Source organism: Cucurbita pepo, chromosome 3 (genome assembly GCF_057944985.1).
Source record: "Cucurbita pepo subsp. pepo isolate OVF chromosome 3, ASM5794498v1, whole genome shotgun sequence".
Classification (NCBI taxonomy): domain Eukaryota; kingdom Viridiplantae; phylum Streptophyta; class Magnoliopsida; order Cucurbitales; family Cucurbitaceae; genus Cucurbita; species Cucurbita pepo.
In genome coordinates this window covers 3404086-3419326 of record NC_141800.1, presented here as the reverse complement: position 1 = coordinate 3419326, position 15241 = coordinate 3404086, and the positions used below count along the sequence as shown (strand labels likewise).

The 15241-nt window shown below is 34.2% G+C and overlaps 2 protein-coding genes across 2 annotated transcripts in view; both read right to left on the bottom strand.

The window, feature by feature from the left end:
* Window positions 1–4630: 4630 nt before the first annotated feature.
* Window positions 4631–7614, bottom strand: LOC147793065 (RNA-binding (RRM/RBD/RNP motifs) family protein). Its single transcript, XM_087121860.1, has 6 exons — window positions 7301–7614; window positions 7099–7139; window positions 6843–7006; window positions 6662–6761; window positions 6413–6582; window positions 4631–5510 (listed from the first exon to the last, which is right to left on the bottom strand). The coding sequence occupies exons 1-6, from the start codon at window positions 7435–7437 to the stop codon at window positions 4956–4958; spliced, it is 1167 nt and encodes a 388-aa protein (XP_086977986.1). The 5' UTR covers window positions 7438–7614; the 3' UTR covers window positions 4631–4955.
* Window positions 7615–8284: 670 nt separating this feature from the next.
* Window positions 8285–15241, bottom strand: part of EMB3012 (embryo defective 3012) — a 28182-nt gene continuing 21225 nt past the window's right edge. Inside the window, 10 exon segments of the mRNA XM_087121859.1 lie at window positions 8285–9176; window positions 9275–9335; window positions 9440–9531; window positions 10592–10658; window positions 11068–11284; window positions 11381–11452; window positions 12024–12165; window positions 13665–13772; window positions 14076–14151; window positions 14701–14772. Coding sequence (XP_086977985.1) covers window positions 8803–9176; window positions 9275–9335; window positions 9440–9531; window positions 10592–10658; window positions 11068–11284; window positions 11381–11452; window positions 12024–12165; window positions 13665–13772; window positions 14076–14151; window positions 14701–14772 — 1281 coding nt within the window. The 3' untranslated portion in view covers window positions 8285–8802.

Sequence of the window (15241 nt, the reverse complement as noted above, 5' to 3'; positions counted from 1 at the left end):
TAACGTACAATAAAAGAGGTTTAATGGACCATTTAATTAAATAACCTTTATTAGTCCATTTAATTATTTGTGTTTTAATTTATTCGAATTTCTACTCAACAATTAAAAAAAAATTTGAATTACTAAAAAATTATAGTGAATTTTATATTTTATTTAAAAAATATAAGTAACCGTTAGTTACCCATTTAAAAAATATCTATAGACGTTCATTGAAGAACGAAATAATTTATGAGACATAGATAAACATTTTTATTCTGACATTAAAATTTTATTTATTTATTTTAGTTTAAGTGTTCGTGACTATTTTTTAAATATGGTATAATTATATTTTTAAAAAAATTTGAAGGATATTAATAAATATTGATTTCCAAAAATTTTAAATTTTGAAAGTATAAGAATTTTTTAATAATTAATTTAGTGAAAATATTAAATGTCCAAATTTGGACATGTTTATTGGCGTAACATTTAATGTATTTCTAACTCGTGAGAGAAAAATAATAAATGTTATAGTGTAATTAAACTTTTATGTTTGTATTTATTTAGCCTTAAAAAATAAGTACGACTTTTTTTTTTAATTTATGTCTATTTTATATATGAACTTTGAAAAGGTCGCGAATTCTTCTTTATGTACGAATCAGGTTATTTTATCATAAAATTAGCTTAAAATTAACAAGACGTTTTTGTAACGCTAGTGATGAATTTTAGTTGATATCTATAGAGTTAACTTAATTTATGTCGTACAAGAAATAAATGAGTTTGGAAAAATTAAATTTTTAGGGTTAAAATTGGAAGAATGTTGTAAAAGGACATTATCGTCCATACAATAGATACCAAATTGAATACTAAACTTAATTTTGATGATTTAGAAGTAATATTAAATTAAAAACAAAACTCACAAATTAATGTTAATATTAATGATAATCACATGGGGATGGGAGAAGGGGGAAAGTAATTAAGACTAATAATAAATATTAACTCTTTGGCGGGAAGTCACATGCACGCACGTGAACAGAGCCACTAAGCACGTGGACGGCTGTAATCCCATACGGTGCATTTCACCCTAACAAGTACAATAAATATATATTATTTACCTCTTGATTTTTTTAATGAGCCTCTAATAAATACTTCCCTTATTTTCTTTTTTTTTTTGTTGGTATTATTATTGTTTCAAAGGGCCCACATCCTAAGGGCAATATCGTCTTTAATTATTTTATAGTAACTTTTAATTTTATTTATAATAAATTACTTAAAACACCTTTCCAATTTATAAATATATTAAATGAAAATTGAAAAGTAGAAATATTTAAAAATTTATTAAATACAACTTATAATTGAAGTGTTATTAATCATTCGGAGCAAAATTCCAAATCAATTTTTTATAATTTATGAGAATTTAAAAAACATCTTAATAGATCTATGAATTTATAATTTAGTGTTTAAATTAAGATTTAAAAATTTGAAATTCAATCACATATAATAAATAAATAAAAAGATTACAAATTAATTGTTTGAAAGTGGGGTCCCACGTGGCAGGGGTAAAATCGTCTTTTGACAGTAGGCGCCCACGTAGCAATAATTTCTTTTGATAAAACCGCCCGAAGAAGAAGGAAGTGGGCCCAGGTTGCCACGCTGGAGGGTCCCTGAAAGTGGCAGTGAAAAAAGCGTGAAGGGGCCATAGGGTGGTTGGGGAGTCCTTATGATGGTGGGATTTCTCCCCTTTTTTTCCCCCTTTATTATAATAATATTTATTAATAATACTTTAAAATAATTATTCAATCATTTATTTATTTTGTTGAAAAATAAAAATTCGAAATTAAAAATAATTATTCACATTTTTATTGATTTCAATTAGATTTATTTAACATTATTTCACTAAATATAAAATAAAAATTTCCAATTTTTAGAGTATAGTGAGGTATAAAAATTTATTTTTGTATCTAATAAAATTTTATATAATTTTTTTTTCCTTAATAATAATTTAGAAATAAACATTTTTAGGAATTAATAATAATAATAATTATAAAAAGAAATAACATAAGATAATAGTCTTAAAAGAAAGATAAGCCTATGGATCGAGACCACACGAGCACGTGATTTTTTTATAAAATGCAAGATGATAATGTGGATAGAACCCAATATCTGAAGTTAACTTTAACCGTTAATTTTGACGCTTATAATTAAAGTGTTATATAAACTTGTAATAAAGTTACATGCTAAGTTTAAAGGAACAATAAATTACCCAATAGAGGAAAGTGCATAATTGAGTTTTGCAATTTCTATATAAAATTTTGATTGGGAACTTGTAATAAAGCTACTAACTCAATAAGTTATAGCATATACGTTTATCATCATCGACCATTATTAGCTTTAATAAACAAGAAAGTAGGTCAATTTAAACGTAGCTGAGTGCAATAATTTTCATATTGAAAATTAAGAAATTGAACCGCCCTGCAATCGAGTAAAAAAAAGCATAACAAAAGTGTTTTCAAACTCAATAATTTTATCCCTAAAGTTTGCATTTCGTAGCATTTTAGATCTTCCGATCAAGGACTCGAACATATATTAAGCTGAGAGAAAGTTTGGTCGTGTTCAAATCAAGTTGAATGGAATGGGTAAGTGAAGGAACAAGGGCAACCTGACTCAATATTCAAGATTTTCTAAACTAGAGAATGTCTGCCTATTATCTTTCAACACAAAAGACATAACAGAATAATTGCCTACTGCCTGTATGAACACAACAATGTTCATGTTCTATGCATATATATATATATATATATATATTCAAAGATTTCAAGATGTCTAAGTATTCAATGATTCAAAAAATGGGTAACAAAAAGATTAAACTAGAAAAGAGGAGATTCAGAATGGATAGTTCAAGAACTGACCTGTTTGTGTTTGTGGTCATTTACAGGTGGATTCTGCACAAACAACATCAAATAAACACAAACAAAAATTGAGAGAGACATCAAGAACAGGGAAGAGCCAACGCAACAAAACTACATTATTATATGTCAAGAAGATATCACAAAGTCAGCAACAAGCCATAATACCATACATACATCTTCCACAGTGATAGTACAAGAAACAAAAATATGGCAAAAAATATGATGAAATAAGCCATGAGCTCATAATATGGTATGGTATGGTCTTGGTTCAAGGAATTTGAGGAGGGGGTATTGCCACAAGCACTCATACTTCCAAGGATATCAGGATCATGTGCACTATACCTGAAATTGACTTCTCAAATCAACAGACATCTGAAAAAGTAGATTTCAATCATTGAAATCTAAATCCAAGTAGAGATTATCAAGCTAGCTTTTCTTTTGACTATTCATTACTTTTTAGAATTGAAAATGCAATGTCCGAACTCCATGTTCACAACCTGAAAGTGGATAAGACAGCTCGAACAATTACACGGCCTACAATTTCATCATCCTTCAGCATTACTTTGTTATCATTGAAAAAGTCGAACCACCAAACAAGAAATTATTGGAGGTTGTAACGTTCTGGTTGATCTCCATTCACCCATGATCATTATGATGCATGTCTTATAAAGCATCCCTCAACTTTAATTCGTGGCTATATAAAAAGCACTCACTAAAAACTGAGAGGACAGCCACTGTAGTTCAATAACAACTCAATGAAACAAAGTTAAGCACAATAACCATACTCATTGAAGCATTAGCTGTGTTATAATACTTTAAAGTTATGCAACTTTCATGAGGAAGATGTCGAAGTTCATAAAACCTTAGAATAATACCTATCAATTATGACCATATAACTTGGTTCTAAAGCTCAAAGAATTTGTTAGAACCCAACTTCCCCAACTATGCTCATATTAGTAAAGAATATCCAGTCACATCTGGGGGCGATATTTGAACATGGGATAAACTAGGGCGGGCTTGACTTTCTAAGCCCAGATCACGATCGAGGGAAGGGTTTGCCTCACCACATTATTTGGCTGCTCAAACCCATAACTTGAACAAGTAATCCACTACTCAAGCTCCCGACATAATTTTCTTAATATGCTTCCTGAATCCTCCATTAAACTCAGGTTTAAGATGGTGAATACTTGCCTACACTGGGTCCTTACTTTTTTACATAGGCAAATTATCCTATACATTGGGTCACCCATTCAACACATCCTTAAAAAAAGGCCCAAACTGTGGAGACATCACATCAAACAAGATTCCTAAAACTCACAATTCAATCAAGAGATAGCATTTCAGTTACTAACCCACATTCTTGATGCTCCTTGAGCCAATTTACAGCAATTACATCAAACAAAAAAAGCAATAAATTTTCACAATCATTCTAGTGTAGAAAGGAGTGGCAATCAATGAGTAAAAAATTTAGTGGACAAGAAGAGAGACTTACAGGGAAACATTGACGAGCAATTGAAGTTTTTCGACAGCAGAATGACGGAAACGTCTTTAGAGAGGGATTGCATTTATCATACCATCTTCTACTAGGAGTTGCGAGTGCAAACATAACACAACAAGCAACTTCTGAGTTCCATGACCTCCTTGAGCTCACTGTCGAGACCTTTATCACTATTTCATAGTATCATGATTTGCCCTTTTTTATGCCATTGGTGGTGTCAAAAAGAATTTTCAGAACAACCATGCAATAGAAGGAAACCGAAAAATTCCAATTCATTAAACATTCTTCAAAATAACCATGTCAATAAAACAACGTAAATGTTGATAGCAAAATGGAGAAATTAATGGCATATATGGGTGATACATAATCTTAGCACAATCTCCAGCAAGTTAGTCACAATCAATTGTACAGTCAAATTCTAAATCTCTGAAAATTGTGATCATGATGAACATGGCAGGAATCTTGTGACGGTAAGAGGCACACATATTTATCATAATTTTGAGGACCGGGAACTTATCAGCATTGCCGTCCTGGTAGCACATCAATTAACAAAGGTTCCCCACCACTAGTTACTACCGTCCGTACGGATGATATCGACCACTTGGAGCACTCCCTGCACCATCATATCCTCCTCCTCCACCACCACCACCTCCTCCGCCTCCTCCTCTACTTCCATAAAAGGAGCCTCTACCACCGGAAGGGTATCCAGTGCCAATGCCCATATCATAGCTACCTGCATACCCACCAGTATTAGGAGCAGCACTGCTGTTATATGCACCATAACTCTCGTCAGGTCCACCATAACCACCTCTAAAATCATAACCTCTACTGAAGCCTGCTCCATAACGAGCAGAGTACCCCATAGAGGGGTCTTCTCTGTAAGCTCCAATGCCACCAGTACCATACATTCCATAACCACTAAAATCATTTCCACCATATCCACCATATCCACCACCTCGAGCACCATACGGTCCACCAGCCCTAAAACCACCACCATACCCACCACCTCCAAACTTCCCATATGCATCCCCATAGGTACCACTGTAACTTGGCCTTGAATCATGGTATCTTTTAGAAGGGGGTGGAGGTGGATTAGCCTTTTTTGGCTCTGCCTTCTTGATCTCCACCTTTAGAACAAAGACACACAAACCTCAAATTGTTAAAATGACTCCAATAGATGATGTTGAGTAAATAATCTCCATTCTTATGTTGTACATGTGACTGATACAATAAAAAAATCATAGTAGGACCTATAAAAAGCCTTAAATGCAGTTAACTTTATGAATTTTGGTTTCAACATTTATCTGAATTTGAATAAGCATGCAATAAAAGATGAGGTTTAATTTTGAAAATGTTCAAAATTTGATTCCAATCATTTTCTATTCTATGTTTTAATATTTGAGTTCATAAACAGGACAAATAATCAAACAATATCAAGCATTGCTTCCAAAAAAACAAAAAAATTATTTTCAATAACCACTAATTTACTTCTCCAAAAACATTTTGCAAAATAGATTTAAAGATTTAGAACTTTTCAAACTTCAATCCAGATCATCCCAGAACAACTGTAACAACAAATGAACCCATGGACGCAAATAAGTTAAAAAAATGGAGCCTACAGGCCCCATCATTACTCTGTATAGACTTCTCAATTGAAGATGCTTGTGCCTTGGTAACAACAAAAATAATTCAGGATATAGTGGCAATGGAGATGTTGGTACGGCATAACAAAGGTTCATAGTGAGGAGGAAGAAGTTGTGCAACAAATGTTCGTAGTGCTACTAAGGTTGTGTTGCTAACAAAGGTTCATGGTGCAAAATCCGAGAAATACTAAAGTTGTGCAACCACATGAGGAGGAAGAAGTTCCATCTATTTCTCAAAGAGAAATGAAACAAATGATAAAAAACCCACAATAGGGACCTAGCGAATTGGTTAATAGAAAGAAGATTTTGTGTAGATACATCAAAATCTACTAAAGACAGAGAGAGGAAATGTTAGACTATCGCAGCCAGGATAGAACTTTGCTGACCTGACTGCCTGCCAACTCAAGTCTGTTTCCATTTGCCAAGAGATCATCAACTGCTTGCTCTGTCTCAAATGTAATAAAACCAAACCCACGAGACCGACTAGTGGAGTGGTCCCGCATAATCTGGTGTTCCTTAACCTCACCATATTGCATAAAAAAGTCCCTGAACTCATCTGCTTCAAACTTAAAAGTGAGTACTCAATACCTCATAGTACCCATCTAAACAAAGCAATGGTGTAATCAATAAGCTACCTTCGTCTACAGACGTAGGAATTCCACCCACAAAAATCTTCTTGGTCTTGAAATCACGAGAGCTGGAAGATCCTTTGGGTATTGTTCGCTTGATTTCCACCTAAAAATTAAGTCAAAGTTTGAGCATAAAATCATTGAAACCTAATGTCTAACTCAAATTCAACACTAAACATAGGCCTACTTGTTTCCCATTAATAATATGTGTGTCCTCAATGACTTTATCTACCACAGAGGGATCAGCATAAGTCACAAACCCGAATCCGCGGGGATGTCCAGTCTTCCGGTCCTTCATTATAACAGAGTCCGTAATTTCTCCATAATCACCAAAATGTTTAACAAATTGTGCTGCATATAATCAATTGAAATCAACAACAACAACACAGGGATTGCGTAGCAAGAAGCCTGACACCACACAAGACGAAGTGTAAAAAACTAACCAGAAGTCGTTTCCCGCGGTAAACCTCCAACGAAGATTTTCCTACAACAGCACCCAAACGACAAATATAAACGGATCAAGAAGCATAAAACAAACCAAAATCGTCCAACACATCATAACCACAAAATACCATGCCCACACCAGAAAATATCGACCGAGTACCCAGAGATTCGCTTGGAGTATTACAGAGAAAGAAAACTTACCCCGCACTCGCTCCGTCGCCATGAGAGGGAGGATCATGTCTACTCCCATCGTCTTTGTGGTTCAAGGGCTTGGCGTCCTCATGTTCGCCATTAGTGGCAGCATCATTCCCCTTGGAATCCATGGAGTTTTCCGACATTAACGGAGCAGAGGAACAAGAAGAGAGAGGGTAAAGACAAGGGAACGAGGGAATTGGCTAAGCCCTAGAGAACATGCGTTGCTGATGTTGGTTCGCACCGCCGAGTTCGGAAAAATGGCGCCCTTAAACCCTAGAATTCGCAATTGGCCACAACCTCCAGACCTGCCTCTTAATTCATTGGACCAATGCAATAAATATCTTGGTTTTCAATCTGCTGCGTCCTGGCTTACTTTTATCCCATGCAACCGGTAGTGATGGAAGAATAATATTCATTTAAATTTTCAATTTCAAAAATTAATTTTTGTATTTGATGTCACTTAGTCTAACTTTTTGGCTTTATTCTATATTTTTAAAATTAAGACCCACTAAATAATTTTAAATTTATACACAAATTTAAAAGTTTAAGGACTAAATTTATAATGATTATTTATAAAAAGTTGATTCGTCTTTCATTATCATTTTGTTAACATATTTAAACACGTGCTTATATAGTAATACTATGATATACAAATAAATAAACCCTTTTACGAGTTCATATTTATATAATGTGAGACGTATTTATTAAGAGTTAAAAGAGTTTATTACATGACATAATTTAGTTAAAATTGTTTCTCTTTTTAAAATTTAAATAAAAAAAGTACTTATAAAACATCTCAACTTTATGTTTAGTTTCGAAAATACCTTTAAACTTTAACTCTAAAATTTTTAGATGAAAAACCGATGAGGGTAAATTACTAAAATAGCAATAAACGCAGAACTTTTAACTTATTATTATTAATCTATTATGGAATAAGAGCTCGACCCTGAGCAAGGGCCTAATTCACGTAAGTAAAGGGGCAGTACATCGTCAATTGAAGAGCCAGATCAGTCGATAAACTTCTATTCATGAGAGATTCTAAGTGAGAGACTCCCACAACAATCGAGTCTCTTGGATCAATAACCAAACTAGCTTTACAAATTTTGTAACCCAATGTTCCCAATGGTACAGGGCCATTGTTCCAAAGTCCAGACAAAGACCCAAATCAAAGAGTGTACAGAAGTCTTAACAATCACTTAAGAAAGCCTGATTCTAAGCACAATTCAATCATCCTCTAGCATGATACTAATCTCTAACATATACTCCTTTGAAAATGATTTAGAGTTGGAAAACATTGTAAATCCCATAATTTTAATCAAACATAAGAACAATTCCAAAATCTGGGACTTGCATGATAAAACTTGAACCTCTCCTCCAAAGAAAAGTGCGAAAATGGAGCCCAATAAAAAGTGGGATCCAAACAGCCAAGAGGTTCAGATCTCCTTCTAGCCATTGTAATAAGAATGCCTGTTGAATGGGTTGGAATAAGTTCGACAGCAGACACGAAACTAGAAGGTATTTTGCACGTTGAATCTCCGTCTTCCCTCACGTTTGTAATATGGAGTCTCGTCAATTGTTTGTCTTACGTAGTCTACAAATGGTTGTGGTGTTCGAGGAGACTGTTCATTCGAAAGAACAGGGCTGCTGCGATCGGGCGTGACGGGTGCTGTAATAGTTGGAGTATGAGTAGTGGCAGGACAAGAGGGCTGAGAGGGCTGAGCTCTGTTAGGCTTGTCCAGGAAACAAATAAATAAAGCAATAGTTAATATGAGCAAGAACAGAGAGCCAAGTATTGTAGCCCAAATGGTCGTTGTACCAAAGGCGGCTACTGATACTTCTTTTTCTCTGGGTTCATAGAAGACATCAATTTCTGTTCTTTGGCCTGCAACACACACATACCATCGCCAAAATCATGCATCTCAATTTGGTGATATTAATGATGAAAGGGATTGTTTTAGGAATAGAGTAAAAGCAGCTTACCGTTGGCGGCTAATGTGATAATAATTTTGTCTTTGAATCTCTTCGTTCCCATTGCTTTCACCTGAGTACAGATTGTTTAAAGAAATACGGGCAGAACTTGCTTCATATACGGGCTTAAACAAATTGATTGGATTATGAGTAAATATTAAGTAGGGTCAAACTTACTTCATACTCTGAATGACCACCAACCCCAGAATCTTCTTTAGAAATAGGACCAACGATGACCAAATCCCGTTCATGGCAGTAAAGTTCAACGTCTATAATAGTGTAAAAGCAAATATCATCAGCAACATTCAATGTAAAATACACACAAGATATCTTCATAAAGTAATAGTTTTAATACTACAGGGCCATGGATGGGATGAGATGGGCCATTGTGGACTGGAAGTTATCTGCTATAGAATTAATGAAGTGTTGCTGGCAGTAACAAGTCAACAGACATGCTAAATGGAAGCCGGGAAAAGGTTTCAGCAATAATACGACACTATATTCTTATAGTAGTTGTCAATAAGAAAATTTTCCTAATTATGATTCCGTATACTATATACGAATGAAACAACAGCAAAAGTGTGAGATCCCACATCGGTTGGAGAGAGGAACGAAACATTCCTTATAAGGGTGCAGAAACCTCTCCCTACCAGACGCGTTTTAGAACCTTGAGGGGAAGTCCTTGATGGGAAAGCTCAAAGAAAACAATATCGGTTAGTGGTGGGCTTGGATTGTTACAAAAAAACCCTCTCGTTTTCTAAGAAAACTCCCCATAAACTTTCCCAAATTCGTTGTAGTAACTTAGTACAATCTTAAGCAACCACAAAACTGGTCTAATAAATCCATAGGCTACGTCAAGAAGAAAAAGTAAAGGAAGAAGGAAGCCTTTAAACAACTTTATTGAACCAGAGATCATTATCTTTTTGGATAGTAACTAACAGCGACTAGCAAGCTCAAACATTTTGACCTCCATGGTGACAAGAAAACACATAGCCAATTGGCCATGCGTTCAATTAATGAGATATAATTATTATCTTTTAAAGAAAATAGAATCCTCCAGAACTTTAATTGAACCATAGAGAGAAGAGACACTCTCAGGTTTATCTGGGGAGTTAAACACAGAATTTGGCAGATCTACTAATAAATTTCATTTCAAAACATAATATAATAATTATTTTTTCGTATGAAACAGAATCCTCCATAACATTATAAACCATATTAGAGATTTCCTCAAGTTCATAAAACATAGTGTGTTGAACATAGAATTTGGCATATCTAATAATATATTACAAATTCTCTCTTACAATATGTATAAAGTTGTTAGCTTACCTGTATTCCCCAAGATAGTTATAACAGTCTTGTTCGAATCGGGAGTCAGAATCAATTGCGTTGCACTCTGAAATTTGGAAATAGACAAAATTTGATAAGATCACACACCAAATTTTCTTGGAATACAAACTAATTTTACGAAGAAGGAACATATGTAAAGGATTTGACTGAGCTTTATTGAACTATTGGAAATTACTATTATTATTTTGAAAAAGAGTTTTAAAAATACCTTCTCATGGAGATAGCAAATGATTTAAACAAGCTAAAATTGACAAAAATCTTTGTCACATTATCCAAAATCATCAGTTCTAGGAAAGAAAGAAAAGAACTTAAATGACTAATTTCTTATGTTGATGCCCATATTTACGAGCTTAATATGGACATCAATTTGTGACTGGAAGAAACATCCGGATAAAATTATACAGGTTCAGTTTCCTGATAAATACAATGCAGGTGTTTATTAATGATTGAATTACCTTGCCCATCTCCATAACAGAGAAGCCCCCAATAAAAAGTGCAGAAGCAGATCCAGAAATTTGGCTGCCTTCTCGAGATGAAGCATAAATAGTAACAGATATATCTGGTCTCATGGCCTTCGACTTGGGGGCTGAATGTGCCAAGTGCTCCGGCGAGTAAGGAAAAAAGAGGCAATACGAATTGTCGTTGTCAAGATCCAACCATGGCTTTGCATACCTTTAATCCATAAAAAAGAAAATGAATGAACAGTCAATTACTCAGTTCAAGAATATTGAGAAGGGGGGGTGGGGGGGAAGAAATATCGAAACATACCCAACAAAGAGAGGGTCTACTCTACAGTCGTGCAGGACTCTCTTATCATTTAGAAGAGTTCCATGTTTGCCACTGTAATAAAAGAAAAAGGTCAGAAGAAAACTTAACATTTCACCAGTTTTCCATGATATTTTTCAATGAAAAGATTCCTCAATCCCCAAACTTTAAACCTTCATTGACCTCAAAAAAAAAAAAAAAAAAAAAAAAAAAACTTTATACCCTAACAAATTATTAGCTTCAAGTAAATTAATAAATTTACCACGTATACAACAAGAAAATATATAATTGATTAATTGTAATTTATAACCAGATCAGAAAATATTATAAAATTAATAAATGAAAAAGAAAAACAATCTCACCAACTTTCCTTTATTATTACTGATGGAAAACTAATTTTCTGAACTATATTTAAAATTCTTGGAAACTTCATTAGCTAACTAGGTAAATTTGCCCAAAATATATTGTTGTCAAATTAGTTGGTCAGGGAATATAATCACCGAATTACAACCTCAAAAGAATTCAACATGAAAGAGTCATTACATATGGTACCGAAAATTATTACACAACTGACCAAAGATATTTCCAAAATTCAGTGACAGTGAAATCTAATGTCTTATATTCACATGAATACAAATCTACAAACCTGAAATTCACAGAGAAGTTATATCCTTTTGCTGGGAAAGGAACATTTGTCAAAATTTCAGCTGGAGCAACCACGGACAGAATGTACCCAGTCTGTACTGTTGCTGTTGTCCTTAAGTTCAAATTCGAACCTTCAAATAGTACTGTAGCATGGAACAGGTTGTGGATTATGTGGCAAGTATAAACTATCTTCCTCTCAATTCTTGATATATTTTTAGAGATACATGATCATTTTATGCGATAATATATACAAATAAACCTCTAGAATCAATCCTTAGATATTAGCTAACATTTTCCTTAAAGGGATTACGAAAATATCCCTTTACACAAATATTCCTTGAATCAAGACCATTCCTTCAACACTCTCCCTTAAGCTGAGGAATAGATATCATCCATTCCCACCTTGAATGTCAACTCATGAAACAAACATTGAGCTGTGAAGTCCTTTTGTTAGTATATCTACTAGTTAAAGCCGTCGGGGCACATAACTAATGCATACTATTCCCTTCTCTAATTCTTCTTTGATAAAATGTCAATCAATTTTAATATGCTTTGTTTTATCATGTAGGATAGGATTATGTGGAATATTGATAGCTGATTTGTTGTACCAGTACAACTTTACCTGATCTTCTCCCTTTATCTGTAAATCATCAAGGATCATCTTCAACCATAAGAGTTCATAGAGCTCTTGTGCAATAGCGTGAAATTCTGTTTTGACAGATGATTTAGCCACCACGTTTTGCTTTTTACTCCTCCATGTTACCAAATTATCTCCAAGAAAAGTATAGTAGATCTTCCATCCACAATTGATCCAACACAGTCAACATTAGTGTAAGCTTCCAATGCAAGGAAATTGTTTCGTTTGAACAAAATTCCTTTCTCTAAAGTTCCTTTTAGATAACGCAACACTCTATATGCTGCCTAAAGGTGAGGTTCTTGTGGATCATGCATGATTGGCTAATTACTCTTACTGAGTATGTTATGCTTAGTCTAATGTGAGCTAAATATATGAGCCTCGCCACTAACCTTTGGTAGATTTATCTGTTCCTATAGGTTCTTTTAGCCTGTTCAGTACATTTCTCTATTCACTATATGAGCCTCCCCGCTAGCCTTTGGATCATGCAGAAAGTTGGACTTGCAGCTTTCCGATGGTGACCTTGCGGTGGACTGTGATACTTGATTGGATGAGTTATTGTGATACTTGGTTGAAAGCAGAAAGCAAAGGCGATTGGTTGTAGTAATGCACAAAAGGTCGGCAGCTATGAAGGCTCTGAACAAAATTTATCACGATGGATGATTGGCGGCTATGAAGGCTTCATCGATTGAGTTAAGGTTTGGTTTTAGGCTATGACACCATATTACATGTATAAACTATCGTTCTCTCCATTCTTCATACATTTTCAGAGAGGTACATTATCCTTTTATAAAACAAAAAGCTAAAATAATATTCCTCGACACTAGTTAAAATTAAATCTAGCTAAATACCTAGAATTAATCTCTCGATATTAGGTAATATTTTCTTTATTTACAGGATAACAAAACATCTGCTAATTACACAGATATTCCTTAAATCAAGATCATTCCTTAAAATATAAGTTTAAAAATGAAGTAACAAATATAACCCAATGAAGATATCAGGTACCTTCGGTTGAACCAGGACCAACTGCTTCAGCTATCCCAGATAGCATATCCACAGATAAAACACTTCCATTGGTTGTAGTCCACCGGCCCGAAAGTTGACCATTGAAACCTACACATATTTATAGCAAAATCCTTATATTTAACTGCTTAAGCTGGCCTGAGTTTCACCCCCACACCCCCACCCCTTCAACGAGAAAAAAATGAGAAAAAAAAAGAAGAAAAAGAAAACCCTGCATTATCCTGAAGTATGGAGGTACGCATTTGAAAATTAATTTGCAAGGAGAATAATCATGACATGACAAAGAAACTAATCAAGTGTGTGTCTTGATATTGGCTTTTCGAGTAAAATTTAGACTCAGTCTATCAACGAGAAGATCTGATGCTCTCAATTCAATTCCCGCGAGATACTAACCTTTTATACTGAAGTTGAGATGACTACCAACAATAATTACTGGGTCTTGAGGATGTATTAGCGCACCAACTGAAATCTGGAGGAGACGATGAGATTCAGGGAATCATAAAGAAATTATGGCATGATATAACTTGCATAAAGGTGTCAGGCTTACACCTGTAAATCACGATATGTACGAACTACTCTTTGGAGATATGAAAAAATGTGCAACCCCAAAAAAGATACATTGAACAACACTGGCCACACTATGGAAACTGTTTTTTTGGGGAGGTCTTATCTGACTGAAGAAAAACTAAAGACTAAAAATTAGTTGTCCAGAAAAACTAAAAATTAAAACTTATACAGATCTTATCTGACTGAAACTAATAACTCCACCTTAGTTGTCCATATAACTTACAGATGCAAGTGTAAGAGAGTTATGCATGTTGATTAGTGTCTTAACACTGCCAATTTAATTGACTGGGTTTCAAAGGATCTCAAGCAAGGAGAAAGCTACGATCATGTGAAACACATCGATATTTTAGGTTTTCTTATGTCAAAATTCTTTGTTCTCTCTCTTTGTCAAAAAAATATGAACGCACATAAATATTTTACAAATTTAAAAGAAGAGGCCCTTGGTCCATACCAATATATAGTCTGACTTTTCTGGATTCTTGTCAATCGATACTTGGACAAGAGCTCTACCATGTTGCCTTGCCTTCAACAATAAAAGAAGAAGTCACAACAGAGCTACAGCAAAATATAGTTAAATTAAAAATTCACAATAGCCAACACACAATTACTGCCTACAATTATGTGAGTTGCATGTGGTTAAGAACTCTTTTAATGAAATTCTAGATTTTCTTTTTCTTATAGAAGATAAAATTTATTAGTAAACCGAAAAGAGAAGAGAAGAAGAAGATGAGAGTGCTCGAGGAGATGAATAATTGGGATGACTCTGAAAACAGGGATATTTTAAGAAGATGAATAATTGGGATCCTTGCAATTCTCATCAACAAACAAGGATAGATGTACATCACGATTGACCAAGCACAGGAGGAATGGATATCAAGGTCAGGTTTCTTCTAAAAGACAACTCCAAAGAGCCATGACGAGAATATAAAACCTTTGTTGTCTAAGAAAATTAAATAAGGGCTTGACCAGGGACGAATTATGATGATAAAGCC

What these genes read in the sequence shown, in the direction of transcription:
- LOC147793065 (XM_087121860.1), bottom strand. Translation starts at nt 7,437, where the DNA reads ATGTCGGAAAACTCCATGGATTCCAAGGGGAATGATGCTGCCACTAAT. An exon ending in ACCGCGGGAAACGACTTCTG is followed by an intron (nt 7,007 to 7,098) that starts GTTAGTTTTTTA and finishes GATTATATGCAG; the next exon opens with CACAATTTGTTAAACATTTT. An exon ending in TTGAGTTGGCAGGCAGTCAG is followed by an intron (nt 5,511 to 6,412) that starts GTCAGCAAAGTT and finishes TTTGTTCTAAAG; the next exon opens with GTGGAGATCAAGAAGGCAGA.